At 47.5% G+C, this 21,765-nt stretch overlaps 2 protein-coding genes across 6 annotated transcripts in view; both read right to left on the bottom strand.

Annotated features, from left to right (window-relative positions):
- Window positions 1–133: 133 nt before the first annotated feature.
- On the bottom strand, window positions 134–10,501 carry LRRC43 (leucine rich repeat containing 43). 2 transcript variants are annotated; one of them, XM_021285664.2, is made up of 12 exons: window positions 7,630–10,501; window positions 7,279–7,554; window positions 6,596–6,706; window positions 6,338–6,477; window positions 5,502–5,740; window positions 4,564–4,742; window positions 4,073–4,196; window positions 3,826–3,965; window positions 3,578–3,667; window positions 3,087–3,293; window positions 2,519–2,606; window positions 134–294 (listed from the first exon to the last, which is right to left on the bottom strand). In XM_021285664.2, the coding sequence occupies exons 1-12, from the start codon at window positions 7,723–7,725 to the stop codon at window positions 134–136; spliced, it is 1,851 nt and encodes a 616-aa protein (XP_021141339.2). In that variant the 5' UTR covers window positions 7,726–10,501. The 2 variants fall into 2 exon arrangements, with proteins under 2 accessions (XP_021141339.2, XP_064889011.1); XM_065032939.1 differs by lacking the exon at window positions 2,519–2,606 and having other exon boundaries at window positions 164–294.
- A 5,632-nt stretch (window positions 10,502–16,133) lies between these two features.
- Window positions 16,134–21,765, bottom strand: part of MLXIP (MLX interacting protein) — a 47,616-nt gene continuing 41,984 nt past the window's right edge. For all 4 annotated transcript variants that reach the window (XM_065032933.1, XM_065032931.1, XM_065032930.1 and 1 more), the window contains one exon: window positions 16,134–21,535. In XM_065032933.1, the coding sequence (XP_064889005.1) occupies window positions 21,414–21,535 (122 nt within the window). In that variant the 3' untranslated portion in view covers window positions 16,134–21,413. The remainder of the gene's footprint in view (window positions 21,536–21,765) is intronic.

The following is a 21,765-nucleotide window of genomic DNA, read 5'->3' as shown; positions in this document are numbered from 1 at the left end:
CTGCAGAAGCTCAGCTGCAGCCCCAAGACAACCACAAAGCCCCAGCTCCCAGCCCTGGCGATTCAGCTGAACCACGATCCACGCAGCATCCCCGTGGGTTTTATTTCCCACTCACTGTTTTGCTACAGCTGCATCACGGAGCCTTCCCCCCGGCCCTGGCCGCGCTCTCCTGGCTCTGGGTGTCAGCTGCCCAGGGCCACCGAAGCAGCTGCATCTGGAATTGAACTGTCAGCGGCACCGGCTGGAGCACTTGACCTTCCTCCAGTTCAGAGGAGTCTTTCTTTTTTCCTTTTCCTGTGGAAAGAAGTAAATCTGTCACTGTCTTGACAGAACAAATCACCCTAAAAGCAGCAGTGCGCAGGGGGGTTGTGCCCACCACATTAGCACAGACTTCTGGGCCTTGAGGGAAAACCTATTTGAATATGACTTTGGGTAAGAAGCCCTAAAAACATCTTTAAGCAGGCAATGAATTTGGGTACTACTTTGGTTTTTGTCGTTAAACTCCTCTATAATTCCCAGGAGAAAAAGAAAGATGCAGAAATGAATCATTTGGAGGATCCTGGAAAATCAAGCATGGGGCAAAATGAGACCTACGTGAGACTACTTCTGACAAAATCCTTCAATGTCTGGGCAAAGTGTTTGCTCAAGACAAAGCTTGCTGCCTTTCCTCTTTGAGCTGCCTGGAAGGGATCCCAGTTCCTCTGAGAAGACTTATTATTTGTGTGCATTTGCTAACTGAGGGATGCAAATCAGCCTCAGCTCCCGGCTGTGAGAGCGCTGGTCCCTCCGCAGCCTCGCCGGACACACGGCTGCAGCGGGGCAGGGGCTGGGAGCCGTCCCCTGCGCCTCGGAGCGCGGCCACCGCTGCAGCTCCACGAGCTACGTGGTACCCAGGTGATGAGCAAGTGCCAAACGACCGATTTGGTGACTCACAGAGCAGCCCGGGCTTGCAGACACCGCGTGCAGCGGCGCTCGAGCACCCCACCTGTCCTCCCAGCCGTGTCTGTCACCCCAGCTGCAATCAGCATGTACTTGTGACTCACGGCCACGGGACACTGTGGCACTGGGTGGAGCAGGCTGTGGGGGCAGCAGATTTTTAGGCACCATCTTTTCGAAATATGCGCTCGGTGGCTTTGTTGCGCAGCCACCTGCACAGGCAGAAGACGACACCAAACTAACCACGATTCTCTAATCGCTCCCGGTTTCTTGCAGCAGCAGCGGCTTTCTGTGTACCCAACACCTTCTCCAGCCACACAAACCCCTGCAGAAAGGGTTCATTCTCGCTCAGGCTGAAGGCAAGACCTCCTGCATGCACACTGACCACAGGCACTGGGGCGGAAAGGAAATTAAAAACACCACTGCTAACCTGCAGTTGTTTGACGGCAGCTCCCTGCTTCAGCAGCAGCCTGAGCATATGTTGCAAACACATCTTCTTGTGGGGAACAATAATTCAAGGTTTTTTTGTCTTTTCAGGTAGCTGGGAAGGCCATGAGGCTTCCTCAAGCACAGACGAAGCCTAGGACTGCAGGGCTCTGAAATGGGGACCTTGCCATGGGTGGCACGGCATAGAAAAGCAACCCAGAGCTCTTGGGAAAGGGGGTTAATTGGTCTCTTAAATTAGTGACTAAATCTAATGCTAGAGTGGGGACTCAAGGCTCTTTTGGCAGCTCCAAGCGGCACTGCGGAGGCCTGGCCCGCTCCATGTTTCCCCTCGACCCATCAGCAGGTTTTCAGCATCGCCACCCCTTCCCACAGCTTCCTCTTGCTCTTGCATTACCCCTTCAATGTGCTGGCACCGCTGTTTTTGTAGTCAAAACAAGATTGCTGGAAAAATAGCCTGCAAAAAGCAGGGTGACATTTGTCTCCAGTGGTTTAAGCAATGCTGCTGGCTGAGCAGACCGCAAGCTCTGCACTGGGGAGGCAGGGGACACCCATCAGGGGTCAGGGTGGTCTCTTCACGGGTGACAGCAGACCAGGGTCTGCTCCCAGCCCCGCCATGCGCTGGCTGGGGCACCTGGGGCTCTCTGTGCATCTCATCTCTAAGCCAGAAAGAGCAATAATCCCTGCTACAAAGCGCTTTGAGATGTGAGCTGGAAACAGATGAGGACCCTATTATGCATCCCAGACAGCGCCGCCCTCTGCTGCCCGCGCCGGCCCACACCACCGGCCACATTTGGCAGCCAGCACAGTGGGCAGTACATCTCTCACCCCAAAACCTGCCTTGCCCTTCTGCCGCGGTGCACAGAGCTGAGAGGTCTGTGTCGCTCCCGGGAGAGCTGGTAGCCCCATGCTCAGTGCTTGTTCAGACACAGATTCAATAAGGTGTCCGGGCGTGTGTCTAACCCTCCAGCCCGCGCAGTCAATGGATGTATTCACAGCCCAATGCTCAGGATGTGAGTAAGAGCCTGCTCGGCAGAGCTGGCAGGGTCTGGGGACCCGCGGCTGCTCCCGGCCGGGCACCACTGGTGTTTGCTCTCACACATGCCACCCTCAGCCCAGCAGCTCCAGTCTCCGTCACCTTTGGCAGACGCCGTGGTTTTCCGCCTGGCCTGACTTTCTTTCTCTGCTTTCGTTTTTTTGCCCTTGTCTTTGCCTTTTTTCTTGTCCTGCGGAGAGAGGTGTTTCCACATTTTAGGCTGTGTTGCAATTCACTGGCCACAGTCAGTCCTGTGACAGCCACTGCCATCTGGGTTCTGTCACTGGGACTTGAAGGGCAAAGGAAAGGGGTGAGGGGAAGCAGGGAGACTGCTCAGAGAAGAGAATCCAGGAAACAGAAAGTGTCAGTACAGCTGGTGTGTGTTGCCATGCTGAGAGAGAGCAAGCATCAGAGGAAGCACAAGGGGTTACTTTCACATTCTCAGATGGAAAAATAAACTCATCTATTTACTTAATCTTGGCCTATAAAAAGTAGCACTACTCATTGCTAACATCAACAACAAATAACGATACCAGAAGCAATGGATGGTGCTCAGGAAGGATTATTTCAGCCCCATTTTATGGAGAGGAGAACTAAGGGACAGGAGGGATGCTTGGGCAAGCTGCGGCACAGGACGTGTTAAACCCCTGCCCCAGGACTCACTCCTGACCTTCTCCTCCGGATCGGGTGGCTGCAGTGGCTGCTTGGTGATCAGGATCCCAAAGTCACACACAGTTGTCACCAGGTCCTTGGTGGCCAGCAAGGCCTCCAGGGTCACCTTCCTGGTGCCCAGGGTCCTCCGAATGGGAGGATCACTGCGGAGTTCACGTGGTGTCTCCTTCTTCTTCTTTTTCTGCTTGTCCTTGGGCACAGGACCCTGCACGGCACCAGCATGGGGACAAACCTCAGCAGAGGGCTGGAGTCCCTTTATCAGGCAGCAACCCCGACCCAGCCCCTTGCCCACCACTGCACCCTGACCAAGATGTGTGTAAAACCACTGCTGCCTCCCTCACACAGCAACGGGGGCTTTGGTGAGAGGTCCGAGATGGAGGGAAGATTCTCTGACACACCAAACAGGACCAGGAGAAGGACCCTTGTTCCCCCATCATTATTTTTGCAACTCGGATGTTGTTAGGACATCGTTGTCTCCTAGAACCCTACCTTGGCACCGTTCTTCTGCGTCCCCTGTCTTGCCTTCCCCTTCGGGACTTCAGGTTCCTCTGGATCAGCATCGACAGGCCATGAAAGCACCTGCCGGAGAGAGAAGCTGCAAGTCCAGGGGCTGGGACGCTTGAGGATCCTGGTCTGAGGTCACCACCATCCCTGGCTGCCTCCCAGAGGGAACACAATCCCACTGCAGGGCCACCCAACAGCCCTTTCCCCTTCACCCAGTGCTGCCACACACTCACCTTCTCCTCCACGACTGAGACGATTGTTCCAGCTGTCAGGTAGGACTTCAGCCCTACTAAGTCCTTGGCAGTGTGTTCCTTCCTGTAGCTGCAGTCTATGGTGTCTGCCCAGGGCTTTCCAGGGGTGACAAACACCTTTGCTGTGTACGGACACAAAAAAGTTATTGAGGAGAGAACTCCCCTTCACAAGGACAGAGACAGACCCTGGGACATGATCGGTGTGAATTAATCTGCAATTCCTCATTACCAGAGTGGGCCTTGGGCTCCTCCATGGCTGCAGGCTCCTGCTGGCCCTTTGTTTCTCCTGTGTCCTGAGCAGAGCTGTCCACGTCCAGGGTGGCCACCACGGGACTCGGATGGATTTTTGTTACCTGGAACAGAGAGGGATCTCTTGGCAGAGTATGTCTGTCTGTATTTGCAGGACCAGCTGCCTCCAAAATCCCATTCCCCAGACCACCCTCGTCATTGGAAGAAGGGACACCAGGGACGGTGCAGGAGAGGGACTGTAAGTGCAACCCCACGTGCAGAGCAGCGCTGGGCTCCCTGAGAAGGACAGGGAACGCGGGCAGCAGGGACTTGTCCTGCCAGATGTGGCCACATGTGAATTCTGTCCCCAGCACTGCTGCTGCCCACACCAGGTCTATTAGGAACAGCCTCACTCCACAGCCTGGAGGTGAAGTCCCTCTTGCTGTGAGCTGCCACTGCCTGTTGCTTGCAGGAGCTCGGTTAAGCACAAACCTCAGTGCTGCTGCTGTCCTCGATCTCCTCTCCCTCTGCAAACTCGTACGTCACACAGTAGCTGTAGGTGGTCACCGGAAACTCGGAGCTGACCTCCAGCTGCTGATGGGTGCTGGGATCAGGGACTCCCTTGATTTCCCCAATGCTCACAACCACTCGTACTTCGCTCCGGATCAGCTCTAAAAGGAAGATAACCTTATTATGAAGCGGCAGTGTTCTTCTTCCAGAGCAAGGAAGGCACAGAGCAAGCAGAAGCCCCCAGAATGCCATGTCCCATGAGCTGGCATCCCTCCCTGTGCTAGCACTGTGACAAGCCACTGCCACATGAGGTCACTCCACAGCTACACAAACACCTCTTGGTTTGCTTGTCTCCCTGGTCATCATTTTAGATTCCAAAGAGCAACATCCAGTGCATAAACTCATTCAGTAGGGGCCATTAAGAGGAGCTTCCCACCCTGGGTGTCCCCAGGCCCCTCCCCTCGTCCCAGCTGGGGACACGCTGCGCTGCAGAGGTGGCACCGCTTCATGCTGACAGTGCAGCACTCATGTGAACATCTTCTCCAGTGGAGATGTTTCCTCTTTCAGCAGCTCGAGAGGGAAAAGCACAGTCTGAAACCAGACGGTGTCTAGGAAGCAAAGATGGGGGCAGGCCATGACACCAAGGCTGGGCTAGGACTAGGTTGTTCTTGAAATCTTTGGACCTGACTAAGGCTAAAACTACCTTGATTGCAGTTACACTGCTGCAGGGTCCTCTGCCTGTCTACCCACTTATACCAGTGGGGTGAAAAGGCACAGAGAAAGATCTCTGTTTGCAGTAAGGCAAAAGGGAAGTCAATACTGCATGCAGAGCTTTCCCTGAGGACTCCTAGCTCAACTACAATGAAACCACCTCCCGAATCACAGGGTCAGCATAGACAGGTTCAAAGGTGAAGGCTGACCTGGCTGCCTTGCCAAACCATGGAACCGGTGCCTCTCATCAGGCCATATGTAGATGTCATCGAGGATGGAGAGCTTGGGCAGGCTGTCCACGAGGAAGCCTCTGTACGTGGGAATGAGAGCCAGTGGGTTCCCTTGGAGCAGCAGGATGCGGAGCTTCTGCAGACTGGACAGTTGGGAGACGAGTCCCAGCAGATCCGTGAGGTTGTTAAAGCTCAGGTCAAGGGAGACAAGATTTGGCCTAAGGAGACAACCCAGAGAAGAAAGTTAGGCAAACAGCATCCATCTGAAGATAGAGAGCTACTGCCCTGGAGCAAAAAAAGAATTAAAAATTGTGTTTCCCCAGCACAAACCACATCAAACTGGGGAATTCAGTGGTACAGTCTGAAGAGACCAATTCTAAATTCCTGACCCATATGGTCCATTGCCAGTCTGCCCCATAACTCAAAGCCATGTTCCTTTAGCATCCACTAACCACCCCACTGCATCAATTGGTGATGCAGTCTAAACATTAGATCCTTCCCAGAGCAGATTTGGGAAGAGCATGGAAAAAGGAAGCTGCCTGGGGACATGGGAACTGCAGTGGGCAGGATGTCAAGGCAGGTCCCAGGTGATGTCCTCATTCCACACCTTGGCCACAGACCAAGACACCCTCTAAGCATGAGACAGAAGACAGCAAATGGAGACAGAGTGATCTGCACAGGTGTTGGACAAAGAGCACAGAAACAACTCTGCTGAAGGGCTGTTGTTTCTTAACATGGTCAACCCTGATGGCCTAAGGCCATCTGACATCTGCCCACCGCCCCTTCAGGAGCCCACGTTCAGCCTGCGGCGTTACCAGAAGTGCGCAGTGAGGTACTTGTCCTGCGAAGGGCTGCACAGCCGGTTGTATCCCAGCCCCAGGTGCTGCAGGTCCGGAGGAGGCTGAGCGCACAGGCCCTGCAGATCAGCCACAGCGTTGCCGCAGAGCTCCAGGACCTGCCCGGGACAGAGGGAACAACAAACACCCTTTGCAACGAGCTGTTCCTGGCGCTCCCTCAAGCTGTGTTCACAGATGGGACCTCCCTCCCCATCCCGCTGTCACAGGGACACCCACCTTCAGTGTCCGAGGCAGGTTGGCTGAGGTGATCCTGCTGATCTGGTTGGCGCTGAGGATGAGCTCCTCCAACTGCTGTAACTGCAACAGACCCTCGTCCACCTCCTCCACCTGCAGAGAGCTGGGTTTGGCCAATGCTTCCCTGAGCCACCTGGTGGCCAAGGTGACATGGACACATAGCGTTGATCCAATGACATGCGTGTAACATGGATCAGTGCAACATGCTGCAGCTGAGGGGGCAGCAGCTCTACCCCAGCTGCATTAGTGTCATCCAGGAAGACCTCAGGATGGGGAAGGTGTCCTTCTCCCAAGATGTTTTCCTTCTCAGCAGGAAGACAGGGTGTTGGTCTCTTCTCCTGAGTAGCAAGTGATAGGATGAGAAGAAGTGATCTCAAGTTGCACCAGGGAAGATTCAGGTTGGATATTAGGAAACATTTATTCCAGAAAGGGCTGTTGGGCATTAAAACAGGCTGCCCAGGGCAGTGGTGGAGTCACCACCCCTGGAAGTGGTCAAAAGACACATAGATGAGGCTCTTAAGGACACGGGTTAGTGCCAGAGTTAGGTTATGGTTGGACTAGATGATCTTAAGGGTCTCTTCCAACCAAAATGATTCTATGATTCTATGACACGGTTTCCTGGTCTGGAGATTGGTGACTTTATGGGCCCCAGCAGCCGCACTTACTCCTTTGCCAGTGATCCGCAGGGACCTGAAGATCTGGAAGATATTGGAGCCGCAGACGAGCTGAGGTGTCAGCACGGCTGTTTCCCGCAGGTGCTGCTCCTGGGGGCTGCAGTCTGGTGGCAGAGCCCAGGGGCTGCGCGGGTCCCTCAGCAGCCCCACCAGCGCCTCGGGGCTCTCCTCGCCCAGCGGCACGGCCTCCTCCTGCCCTCCGGGCTGTGTCCCCCGCCCCAGCCGGCCTCCGTGGCGCCTTGTGCGTGCATCAAAGCGAGACTTGTTCTGCAGAGAGGGGGAGAGGAGAGACAGTGACAGCCCTGCAGACCCCCCCACGGCTGTGTCCCCTGCGTCCCCTACCCAGCTGCCAAAGCCACAGGGGAAGTCCCGCAGTCCCAGGCGCCCCAGGTGCTCCTGAAAAGCAGCAGAGAAGCTGAGGCGGCCACATCCTGCCATTCAAACCCAGGCCAGCAGGGAATTCCCTGGCTCTGTGGCAGCGTCCCCGTCGCTAGGAGATGGCAGGGACGCGGATGCCTTGGGGACCAGCACGGGTGCCCTGGGGACCAGGCTCTGCACTCAAGGCTGCGGAGCGAGCCTGGGACAGCACCGAGCTCCTCAGGCTGGGAATAAATCCCCGGCTTTTTCAGATCTCACCCTGGGGGCTGCCCCCCACCATGGAAAGAGCGGGCGGCCTTGTGCAGCGTTTCCAGGGTGCAGTGTCAGCCCTGTCCCCTGGCCAAGGACCTGTGACATGGCATTTGACATTTTACTCATCTACATCCTGAGTGTCACTCAGGTTTCGGGGAGGAAGCAGTCAGGTTATCAGTTTGCTGTAAGAGCACTGCTGTTCACTCACTTGTTACAACCACACCAGCGCAAGGCCATCGGAAAACAAAGTTCACAGATAAAAATACCAGCTCCTATACTTGGAAAAAGTAGACGAGCCCCAGTTCTGTCTTGGGTCAGATTCAGGTCTCCACACTCTGAGGTTTATTTGCTTTTTCCAGCGATAGGTGTTGAGGCAATGGCTACAAATTCCGTTTTAGGAAGCCTACAGAGCAATCTGTGTCAGCAAAACTTCACTAAATGAATTATGTGGTGGAAAGCTGACCTTCCTCTTGAGTCAGGTTTTATAGGACTGATGCCTATATGCAACCTTATCAGCTCAGCAGCTTATCACAGCTGTGTTCAGATTGGAAAGGATGTGTAGAGCATGTACATACCAAGAGACATCAGCATGCCCCGGAATGGAATAACCAGGCAAACCGCTATTCTCAGTAGAATATGAAGTCAAATCTTCCAAAAATCTATGCAAAAGCACTGACAGTGGTTAAATCATGTTTCGTGGAAGAGCCAAGCTGTAAGAATGCCGTTTTTCTTTCTTGTTACAAATAAGTGGGCCTCATTGCCATTGGTGCTGCACAGAGATGTTCCCTGCTCTTCAGAAGACTGGCTGTGATTGCTTGTCTGTCCACCCTTCTGCCTGCAAGGACCCATCTGTACCTAAGGAAAATCCTTCACAGAGAAACATCTCTCTCCATTTACCCCCAAACAATAATAAAAACCTCAAATAACATCTGCCAGAGGTGTTCTTTTCTGGTTCTTCTCCGGTACTCTGCTGTTCTATCTGCTGCCTGATGCTGCAGCCCCTGATAACTCACTTTGCTTTGCATTATTTGGCACCTGGGAACATGGGTCATGCAAGAAGAAATTAATCCCCTTGGGATGGCTGCACCTCTCTGCTTGGCTGCCCAGGGCTCCCTCGCAGCACGTTTGTGAATCTCCATTATTGTAGCTTCAAGCCAACAACTGAGGCCTGAAGTTAGAGGCTGGTGGGACCTGAGTACAACATGGCACAGGGGAAATGTCCCTTCCCATTCCAAGCCTTGGGCATTAGTCCTTGAGCCAGTCTCAGGCACTTCAGACGAGTTCATGCGCACACCAAGCTTTTTATTTTCAGAGATTATTTCACATGGAAAACAGAACTGGTCATTTTGACACAGAGCTGTTGTTCCTTGAAATTTTTCTGGTGACTTGATGTGCATTCACCTCTGAATCTCTGACTACCTTCCAGGTGTATCCTTTGTCACAGAGATGTGTACGTGTCACTCTGCATTTCCACAATGCTATGTTCATAGGGGTTTCCTCTGCCCTCCTTTCTGTCCTAAACTACCGGTAGTTCTGCAGGTCTTCTGATCGCAGCCACATACGCATCAATCCCAGGAACGATTTTTCTCTGTTTTGCTGTAAGAATTTCCTGCACTTAGTTATTGGAAATAGAAAACAGTCTCACAGGAGTTAGAGAGAAGGGTGACAGAGATGAGGAGGTGGGATCCTGGACATCAATAATGTGCTTGTATGCTCCAACCATCTTTTTTTAAAAACACAACACAGTTTACGTTCTAAATCCTACATTTTGGAGATGCCAAGGATTTAGATGGGATGGCCAAGCTGAGCATCCTGAACTCCTAGTCAGCTAGATGACACGGGACACCATCTGTGTCAGTTTGAAACTGTATCTAGATCACTATCAGTGAAGATGCACTTGAACCAACTTTTGATGTAATCTTTTAAAAAAGAAAAAACCCCAAACTATCACCCACAAAAAAACCCATGGAGGAGCCACTGACGCACAACTCCGCAGTACTTAAACGCAGCTTGGCCATCCGCATCTACAGCACTCCAGGCAACCAGCAGCTTGAGCACCCACATCCAGCGAGGTTTCGGCCGAGGCCGCTGCTCTCCCAGCCCGCCATGAAACGCCGAGCAGGTGGGTGCGACTCGACCTTGCTATGGGTTGTAGGGGTGCATTGGTGGATGCTTGTCACTAGGGTCAGTTATTTAACATCTATACACTTTAGAAATTCAGCGTTGCACAAAATGAGGAAGTTTTGTAAAAATGATGTAGGTGCTTGGGAATGATCGTTGTATTCTTTTTTCCCCTCTCTTCATTTGAATGCAGAGATCAACAGGTTTGCAATCTTCCTCTTCTGTTCACTGGTTCCTTTGGGCTCCTTGGCACCAACAGCCATCTCAGAAGAAAGCAAAACTACCACAGGACACAGCCAGAAGCATTTTACTACCAGTATAAAGTCATTAGCATCAATAATAGAAACGAAGGCAACTATGTTGTTTAAAAACTATGTAAGTATACAATTTGTATTTGCTGTGTCTATGTCTGTGGAGAAATCTCTTGAATTATTATAAAACACTGGAAAGACTATAAGAAATTTTTGGGTCTCTCCTCTGTATTCCATACACGAAGGAAAGCACTTACATTGCATTAGTTTAGGATGGAGTTGGAGCAATGTCTAGGACAGCTGGGGAAAGCTGGGGCAGCTTCGCCTCAGCCAAGATGTGAGATGCAATCCTCCAAATTGAATGTGTTGTTCCTTCTCGGTCCCCTGAGTCACGCTGGGCTTGAGGCCGGCATCTTTTTGGATGAAACACTAGAAACACAGAGAGAATTGCCTTGGTCTTCAGTCTGATGCTGGCACTAGAGCAGTCAGGGGCGCCCCTGCTGAAAATCCTGCTCAGCCCGTCCGTTCCTTGGAGACGGTAAAACGCGCACTGAACCCAAGCGTCAACGCTTCAGATGAATATCAATTACTGGGAACGCGTTCCTAATAGTACATTGATAAAAATCAATGTAAACATTTCACCAGAATTCATTCTTGATATCAAAACCACCTCTGCTGAAACAGATGAAAACCACCTCAGTGCAAAGTAAATCGCTTGCATGAGTAAATTTTACCCATATGCTAAAAAAGCTAAGCAGGCTATTAACATAGTAAGCTCTGCACAATTATAGCCACAGATAGCATGCAATACCTGCTCGATAAAAGGATTGTAGGTGTTAGCAGAGCTACTGAATAACAACAAAAGCCCCCAAGCGCACACAAACTGAAAGGCAGGTGTGTATGTACCCAGGAAAGATGCAAACCAAAACATTACTAATTCTCTGTCCTCTTCCTCCCCTACAGAACGTGTGTATCTCCGTGACACCCCAAACGGTGAGCTGGCTAATGGCCGACTCCCAGGCCAAAGAGATGGTGAAGAGAATACCCGAATGCCCGGCTTTTGAGGCAGATTGCTGCGTTTTCCACATTTTTTACAACATTTTGCAAAATGTACGAAGCGATATAGAATTAATGTGTGGTAAGAATTTAACTTCGTCCATCGATGCCAATATCAAGCAGCTAAACGTGACGGTGAGTGAAGGAGCCGCGCTCTACAGCTGCCAGAACAAGGAGGTGGATCAGAGTCGGGTCCAGAGCATGGGCATGGTGGGGAAGCGGACGTACATCTGGAGAGTTTTACAGAAATATGAACAAGTCATGCAAAAGACGAGAGAAATTTACTCTTCAGCAGAAATGTAATACACCAGGATGAAAAAAATAACTTTAAGATACAAGAGACTTGGCAAAATGTGACCTACCAGTAGTTATGCGATCAGTGTGATGCCAGGAACAACACAGATGATGTACTTGCTATTCTACATATTATAATCTAGTTTAATTTAATATTTAAAGGATGAATGCCTTAAGTTATTGATTGTATTTATTATACAACTATTTATACCATTTTATTTGCAACAGCATATAAAAAGGATGGACTGATGGAACTCAGGGTGATTTAATTAACTGATCATTATATAAATAAGCAAACATGGAAGCGTGATTTCAGTCACTTTAATGTCATTTATATTGTTATCTTGTAATTATTTTTTCAAAAGAAAAGTTGTTAGTAGACTGATTTTGTGCTTCTCTCTTTGCTAGTGAATTGTATTTATGAATTTACATAATACATTTATTTTTATAAATTTAAGTGATTATATAAGTTTATATGTATTTATTCAGATTTTTAGCTTTTATATTTTAATACTGAAAGGGAAGAATTATATATTTGCTACCTAGTAGGCGAATGGTTTTACTCATTTTTCTGTCATTATATTTGGATAAAACCTGGAATTTAACTAAAATGAGATTAAATAAGACTAATACTGCTGGGTTCTTGTTTTACTACGTCATTCTTTTTTACAATATTTTTGCACTGAAAACCTAGCCTTTTATTAAACAGCAAATTAACTAGTTGTTTCTGGTCCTTATTAAAGATATTAGAAACAGCACACGTCCTCCTTTCCCGTCCATTTCTACTCATAGCGATTTTGTTTCTTAAGACCCCAAGCGGTTTCTCATTTGGATCCACCAGTGGGTAAATTGTTTTCTAAGCAGCTCGCACCTCTGATGGCTGAATTCTTGCAGCTCTGCATCACAGCTCCAGGGTCTGGGTTGGGTTTACTCCTTCTCACGGTTCACAGCCAGCACCAGCTCAGACTCGACCACGGCACCGAAACGCGGCTGCGCTGATAACAGAGACACGAGCGGTCCAGGAGCACCAGGATCACTGGCTGGGGACGGGCTCATCCCCAGGGCAGGAGCAACATCTGCTGACCTTCCCAGGTAGGGTCAGCAAACCACTACAAGCAGGAAGACGTTTACATCCTGAGGGCTTAGACATCACCGTTTCCAGTGGTTGACACAAACCACTTAAAGCTTGCTGAACCAGAGGATTAGACAGGGCCACCCCCTGTGGTTTTCTCTCTCATGCACATATTTTCTTTCACCTTCTGAATATGTAAATAGCTACATGAAAGTGTTTTCCTTGGAAACAGATTTCCTCAGAAGCTCGAAGATGCTGAGTCAGATTGTCTGTCCCAATTCACGTCATGGGAAGAGCAATCTGAAAAAAGGAAGGGAGTTGTTCTTCCCATGGGGGCACAGAATTGTCACGTCAGCCCTGCAGACTCAGCTTACCTGGAGAGCTGGAGTCCATGCACACGGGGTGCACACCTGAAACAGGGAGACACAGGCTTATGCAAAGCTGTGGCGAGTCAGTGTTCTCCTCACATGTGCTTGCAAGAGAATCAGACTTTGCCACAAGCGTTTGGGAGCAGCAGGGCAGACCAGCTGACAGCAGAACATCAGACCAAACGGCTGAGGTCAGGAAGCGATGACCAAGGAGTCAGAACGAGAGTGTAAGTGCATGCCCGGGTGAGACAGAAACAGCGACTGCGGACAGTCTGATGCCCACAGTGACACAAAGTGACACAACTGCACCACTAAAGCACTTCTGACATCTGCCTTATGCTCATTTCTGCAAGCTCCTACAGCAAGCAGCCACTGATGTTGTGAGATGGAGTTTATTTAGGTTCTGTAGGCAGCCTCTGGATGTGGGGCCGCTCAGTTACTGTCGTTTTGTCTACTGATACAGTTGGTTCCCTTCAATGTCAGACAGATGTCTTCTTTGAAGAGCCCTTCCCACTTCTCCAAGAAGATGGGGCAGCTTCAGAAAAGGCAGCGATATTAAACAGGTTAAAGCCACGTGTTGGATGACCAAGCTTGGTCTGCGCAATAAAGACTTGAGAGCCAGCACTAGCCCTAAGGCAGAGGCGGTTGTGTGGCTTCCTTTGCAAGAGACTCTCAGGACCTCTGTGGCTCAGCCCTGAGGCAGAGTGCTCAAAAGCTCACCCTGAAGCCCAGAGATTGTCAAAACATGACCTGAGCATTCCCCGAGTCACTCTCAAGAAGAGAAGGCTGCCAGCCCTATACAGAACAGTGCAGGAACATCTGCAGATCCGTAGTGTTCTTGGTGCAGGATTGTCATGGCTCAGATAAATCCTCCTCAGCCCGGGAGGGCTGGAAGTTGGGGGATTCACCTGCACCGTGTGTTGCATCTCTGCTGTGATAGCGAGTGGGTTCTTGACATGCAGTTCCTCATTTACCCTGATGAAAAATGAAGCTGTTGGCTTTCAAGGCCTACGGGCAATTTACAGCTGAGATGGAGGAGTCACAGATGGGCTTTGTAAGAAGTGTCAAAAGGGCAGGCAGCAGCAGGACTTAGGGACATGATGAGTCTAATCTTTCGTGGGTTTGTTTCCATTTTGTGATGGAAAGATGCTGGGGTTTGTGATACACACACCTTATTCTGAGATAGGAACACATTAAAGATCAATCCGGGTGACAACAGGGACTCTCTTGTGTTTGCACACAGGGAACTTCCCAGCACCCAGCTATTCACTGCCTGCCCACCTCCTGGTGACGAGCAGCCTCAGGAGGAAAAAGCCCTCAGGGATGAGAATACACATAGAAAAGCTCCTGAAAGTAAATCTAGGTTAAAAAAAACTCCAGCAAGCATTGCTTCCCCTTCTCGTACACATGAAGACAGCCCTGAGCTGAAGTGCCAATTCCCTTACGGCACTGATTTCACTTGGCATAATTTCCACAGAGTAAATGTAGGTCCACTTTTGGTGTTGTTCAAGGGTTAGCAGAATCAGCCACAAAAATAAGCCATTTCAATAATTGTTTTTTGACACATCAGCTACAGTTATACCAGCCTCACTGAAATCACCATAAAATCAGTAGTAAAGAAACAGTGCTCATCAGCCACAGCTTCCTCCCAGAGCAGTTTGATAGCATCACTGCAGTAACGTGGGCGTTTGTATGCCTGGTCAGTAGTGAAGTCAGGCTCAAGTGTTGGTTTATCGCTGCTTAAATAGCAGTGAAGAATCACTGTTTTCTACCGAAAACGCTTTATGCGAGATTAAGCTAGAGATACTAAAACAAATACATGCAGAGTAAGAAAACTGCTATACCTTCTCCTGGAACCACAGGCCTGACTCATCAAAAGTTCTCAAAAACTATATTAAATCAAAGCCACCAATCACAAAGAAGAGATTAAGCAGCATCAACTCTTGTGCAATGATTTTAAAATAAAATCCCTCTTTTCACTCATCTATTACCTTTCACTTCAGCTAGAGCCTCAGTCACCCAACACTGCTTCCACTAGGCAAGAAAATCCAATATACCAATGAGGTGCCAACTGAAGCACAGAGAGCTGAAGTGTCCTACCAGGAGGAAAAACAAAACAAAAATCAGTCATTAAAGGCAAGGATGAAATGCTATTTATTTCATTTTTTAAATGGACTTAAGCAGCTCAACACCTAACAGTGACATCAGTTCTGCGCGAATACCGTGTTATCCAACCTCAGTGCAGCTCTGTGGGATCCACTGTCCAGGCAGCATGTGAGCCAGGAGTCCCAAATCCATGCCTGTAAGAAAATAAAACCATCGAGGCATTGGTGCAGCCCCACAGGCTTAAGAGTTTCACCTTTCTTGGAGAAACACCAGGGCTAGCTTTGAATTTACCAGCCTGTTAAAAGTAGGTGGAGAAATAGAAGTTTGCCTAGTTTTATCAAAAGAGCTTGTTCTCACTGTTATGCTTAATGGGATTGACAACAATAAGGGTCTGATCACTTTAGGAACACATCAGAATGTCAGTATGTTTGGAAATTATGTTACGCGCAATGCGAAAGAGCAGAATCACTGGTTATGTAGGGTAAAGAAACACCTCGACTTGTGGAGATGGTACTTTACCCACCTGCTGCCAATCTCTGCTGCTCCTACGAAGGGGAACAGAGTTGACTACATAGGATAATTTTCACCTTTTGCTAGTTTGGCTGACATTTACTCTGGTGAGACAAGGAACAAGCCAGCACAAAGCAAATACAGCCTGGTGGCCAACGCATGGGGAAAAGAAATCACTTGTGAACCTCAAGTAAGATCATCAGAGTGAGTTTCTTTAAAGGAGTCCAAGCTTCAGAAGCTCGGAGGAGATCAGCCGTGCAAAGGGAAAGCCAAGCACACAGATCCCAAGGGGTAACGTCAGCTTCGCTAACAGGGAAAAGAGTCCTTGTCACCTTTCAGACTTGTGAACAAGGGCGGCACGTGCTGGCCCCGATCCAGGAACAATTCCACTTACCATCTCCGCACATCCGGTGAGAAAACAAAGGCATTACGACTAGCTTCTTCCAAAAAATAACCTTTATTGTTTTGGTTGTAAATATAAAAAAATGCATTGCACAATTTAACAGACCTACTGAAAAGTGCTACATATCAACAGCACAACAGAAGTTGTGTCATGCAACGGAACAGCAAACCTAGGCAAAGCGAGAGCACAACCTGAACTCCTCATACCTCCAAGCTTTGTTTTTTTAACAAGAATGAACTCCATTCACTTAAAACACATTTAAATACAAGATAGAAGAAGAAAAAGAGCAGTGTATTCACTGTACTGTTAATTAAAAGGCTCGCTCCTAACATTGATATCTTTTGATTTGAAACCTTATTCACTTTGGAAAAGTTCAGATATAAAAGCAGTTCAGATAATGGCTAGAAAGTAATTCTATTATATACCTAAGATGTGTTTCCATGAAACTGAATCAAATTTTATGGATCAACCTACAATTCGGTACTACCACTTCTGCTCTAACACAGTTAACCAGCATGAAATCCAACTGAGAATGAAACAAAAGGAAACTTGAGGCCTTAACTGATGTTGTGGGAACAATATTGGGGTCCTATAAAAGAAAAAACAAACAACAACACAAACTCCTCTGAAACTCAAGTGTTTAAATTGAGCAGGAATAACAGGAGAACTCCTGTTGTCTCACCTAAGCAAAAAACCTCCTAAAAGTCATCAACAGCTGTCCATAGTCCTCCAAGACCGGTATGACTGAATCCCCACAGCACCTAACCCAGGTATCATCAGCCTTTTGATTTGGGGTGTTTTTCCATGCAGTAAAGGTGGAAAGAAACCAAAAGAGTAAAAAAAAAAGATAGGTCAAAATAGTTAACAACCCATTCCATTTTCAGCAGCATCTTCTAGTTGGCAACATCAAGGCAAGAATTATCCAGTCCAGAAACACAGAAAGCAAAATAGCTTTCAAATAATGTGTACTACATAAGCATTATCTTACTGAATGTTTCTGCAGTGAGCTTCCCTCTCCGGGGCTCAAACTGCTCTTCAGGAGTTTGAGGCTTTAAAAGCAAACAAAATAAAATTTCCCTGTCCCTGTCACCTCTACCACACTCGCATACACACATACGCTCTCAAGGGAATGTAAAAACCCCTGAAGATACAAAGTAAAGGGACGCTATTTTTCAACACAATTTGACAGCCCTTTGTCTTTTGAAGCCATTTCAGATTTAGAGATTTAAGCATTTTCATATTTACTGGGTTTCTGTCAAGCTTCTGGTATGACCGTGTGTGCACATGTGCCTGTGTACGCAGCGGGGAAGTCGGGGGAAAGACACATTTTTTCCCATTCACACAATTTTTTGCAACCTCGGTTTCAAAAGGACAGAGTAATGCCAATCACGTAAAATCCTCTTAAAACCCAGCGAAGCCCCACTGGCTCGATTCACTGGGTTTTCCACACAGCATTGTATTAAGAGGAAGAATGTCTGACTTCAGGTAAATCAAGTGCATACACAACACCAAGAGCTAAGGCACAGATGGAAACATTCTAGGCAGCCTCCCTTCATGGAAAGCTTCCCGAGGGGTCTAAGAAAGCATGGAAAAACATGCCAATCGGATCAAATTGTGTTAATGAAGAATCCTTTGGTTTCGTGCAGAGATCAGACTGGTGAAGCGTGCGCTTGACTCTGCTCCTACTGCTCGTTAATTCCTTCACTTCTAATTTGCTCCTGGACTTTCACCACCTATTCCTCTGCTAACAGGGAGCGTCATACGAGCCCGATTACTACACCAGATAATGCAAAAGTTCTCCACAACTTGTGTTTTGAGGTGGGCACCATCTACAACACACTGATTAACAGAATCCAAGGTCAGGAGGCACCACTAGACAATCCCAGTTTGACGTTGTGCGGATCACAGGCCATAAATATTTTATCTAGCCATTCCTTTATTGAGTGAAATATGTCTGATTTGACTGAATATCACTTGTATTCAACTATATGGGGATTCGTTAAAAATTTAGCACCAGTTCACTGAAGACAGACGTGCATCATCTGTATTCTGTGTAGACTATAGGCACTGTGTGTTTCGCTTGTTTAAGTATACTTTGGTGACAGAGGAAATTAGATCACTTAAATTAGCAGAGAAAGCATTAAACTTTTTGGGTTTTTTTTTAATAAATACAGTATTTAGACTCCTCAATGGGTAAAAAAGACAGAGTAAGGAGTTCAAATATAAACCAACGTGGAAGTCTATGCAGGAATTAATACATACGTGGTCAACCTCTTTGTGTACCAATCCTCAGTAGTTCTATTGTGCAGATGTGAGACACAAACCAGCTTTTTCCTGCTGCGTTTCCAAATGAAGTGAAATCACACCCCTCACAAGGTTAACTGACAAAAGAAAAAGATTCTGATTTGCAATAACAAGGTGACAAAATGCACTGAATCACTGCTTCAAAGAGCAGCCGCATCATTTCTGGTAATTGCAGTACGTGGAAAGGCTCTTTTCACTTTTCTTTCCCTCCCTCCCACACCCTTGTCTAAGTAAGCGATCTTTTACTTCATTTTTTTCTCTTTACTATCTAAGATTTGCAGTCTTTTAATAGTGCCATGAGCTTGCTTCTCCACCACAAGTTATTGAAATAAGCACTTTTCCTCCAATTGCAACCAGCTCGTGGTGCAACCGGGATGTCGGTTTTTTCCTCCACATTCAGATAAAAACCGTTAATGGACAAAATCTTTAGCAGTTCAGTCACACCCCCTCTTCCTATTCCTTTAAGGTCCTTTTCAGCTTCCAATCCATTCAGTGAGACCTGAGACGCTCCGATTTAAGCTTAGAAACCATCAGACTTCCCTGGGCTTTGAAATCTGCTTGTAGTGAGCTTGACTTGTTGAGACAAAACTCGAACGTCGTTGATACGAGTGATGGTAAAAATCAAGCCCGATTGCTGCCTGACAAGCAGGAGACCACACTGCAGGGGAGGCATGACAGAATCTGCCCATCTGAAAAGCACAGCAAAAATACAAGTGGGTCTTTTCTTGGACAATTTGCCTACTGATTTCTTTCTAGAAAACTGGATACGTGTTTTTAACATTCAAATATGCATGTAGATATCTATGCATCTCAATGAGACAGCCCAGCAAAGAAAAAGTTGAGGGACACTCCCCAGCTAATCACAGTGCTAAATGACTTCGCTGGTATCAAGTTCACAATCAATGATAAAAATGGGATGATTTAAAGCACTGATTTAAAAAGAATTTACGCTTATTCAACACTTTTTATGCAGATGCATCCCAAAGAACATTTTGTGATTGATTACAACATTATGTACGAAAGACGTAGATACAGATCCCCACAGAAAATCTACTCAACCTTTTCATTACTATGACAAAGACAACCTGTGTTTGCTATTTCAACAAACCATTCCTTAGCTGAGCCCTGGGTTTTTGTTGGTTCTGTCACAGGGACACAGGTTTTCACATGTGCCACAAACTTCAAATGATATCTCAGATCTACTGTAAAAAACAAAAACACAATAAAACCCATCTCATTTGTCTGCACAGCTACAGAAAGGCTTGTGGTACTTGGCTCATGCCATTTCAGGTTCCCCTTGGGCTCCATTCCACTGTGCACCCAGTACCTCTGCTCAGGGGAGGGCTCTGGGATTCACCTTTCACTGTTCTTCTCCCTACAGTCCTGCTCACACGTGGGGGAGCTCTGCAATGAAAGCCATGAGCTGCAAAATCCCAGCACAAAGAGAAAGAAAAATACTCCCTGTGCTTAGTCCCACTCCCCAAACCTCGCTTTCTTTTGGCCCAGCAAGTGGAGAAGACTGGGGGCAACTCAGAGGAAAACGATGGAGAACCTACCGACCCCACTTCAGCATGTGCGATGCCCAAATGTTTCAGCTGCTCCTCCTTTTAGCGCTGTGATAGCCACCTAATCCCCTCCAGACAGGCTGCTTTTCAAACTGGAAGAAAACTTCTCAGGGGAGGTACCAGGGAACCGTTACTCACAGTTTGCATAGCTCTTAAGAATCAGAATCAAGTAATGAGTGGAACTACAAGAGTCACAGGATCATTCCAGACTACGAACAATCAGCCAGAATGAATATCCCAGTGCTGTCACCGCTGTAATGAGACTTAGGTTAATCTGCAGCAGAGCATAGTACTTGCTCAGACAGTCATAGAAAAGTGTTCTGCAGTATTTTGGATTTGAAACATAAACATTCTTACATGTTTTATAATTCATGTTGAACACAACCTTCACATACAGACCAAATTTAGCTAGGGTTTCAGGTTTTTCAGGCAGAAGGCAAAAAAGAACAAGCAAAAAAGATGAAGCAGCAAAGAATTGACTACAAGTCCATGTGCTTTGATACAGTTTCTGAGATCACAAAAAACCCCGTTTCTTAACATTACAACCCCAACTCTTGTCTCTGAAGTGCTACTACATTTACCTGTGGATGTTTTTATATGCACATGTTTCATGAAGGCAGCTGAACTCTGCTGAGTGCAAGAAAACAGTTCCCAGATTAAATGCATAGGAAATTCATGTAGCTATCTCAACTGCACAACCTCAAACCCCTTTCTTGCACTTACTGCAGAGCCTGCTACTCACTTGCAATGGCTGTATCAGGAAAAAATAATAAAAATCAGCTACTTTATTTGCTCAAAAATAAAGCATGTCTTGAGACTGCTCATATGCAATGATACACTCATTCAAATAAAAATACACAAAACAGAGCCTGAGATTTTAATTCTAGTATTTTTGTCACGAGTTGACATTATTGACAGATTTTTCTTCTCCTTTGGTTTTTAATATGATCCTGTTTAACAATTTTCACTATTCAAGTAAAACAAATGGAACTCAATACCAGAAAACAAAATAAAAAGCACATTTTGTTTCACAAAATCGAAAGTATATTTCCCCTTTAAGAGAACATTCCTTGGTATACAAGATTTACACTTCAGAGAACTTCGTACTTGAAGCTGTTTCGTAGAAATACATTTGTTGCATATAGATGTATGCTGCATTGATGGAGATATATTGCTGCCCGCAGGAATCAAACCTGCTGAATTTACCTGAGCTTGGTGTTTTCTCACTTAATGGAGTACAGCACAGCACTGAAGAGGAATCAAAACGTTTTGACAACGTTGCATCATAGTTGCACACATTCTGAAGGCAGAGCCAGGTGCCCTCAACAATGTCTCGGGTGATGGAGAGAATTCTTTATAAAGTGCACCAACTGACCGGAGACTCGCCAGGCGGCTGGGCTGGCCGATTCTCCACCCCTTGTAGAAGCAACCCATCGTCTTTGGTTGTTAGGTGTCACCGTCTGTTGTGTTCATCTTGTTAACGGCCTCCGCAGCTTGCTCGGGCAGGAGCGATGGATCTGACAGAATCGAGGTGGTTTTACTGAGATCCAGAAGGGTGTTCAGCACCACTGTGAAAAGGTCAGAACAAGAAAAGCCTTTAGTATGACTGAGAACAGATCCACGCGGGTGCTGCAAGGCTGTTACATGGGAGAATTACGGAAATATTTCTGCAAAACCTGCACACCTCCACACACAGCGAGAAACAGAGATGCGCGAGAACTGTACCCAAGGAACAAGGAATGGAGATTCAGGACTTTTAACAAGACACTTATTTCTTCTACAAAGGAGAATCCCACTT

This window comes from Columba livia, chromosome 17 (genome assembly GCF_036013475.1).
Source record: "Columba livia isolate bColLiv1 breed racing homer chromosome 17, bColLiv1.pat.W.v2, whole genome shotgun sequence".
Classification (NCBI taxonomy): Eukaryota; Metazoa; Chordata; class Aves; order Columbiformes; family Columbidae; genus Columba; species Columba livia.
The sequence above is the reverse complement of the archived record's forward strand: the minus strand, read 5'-3'. Positions and strand labels throughout refer to the sequence as shown.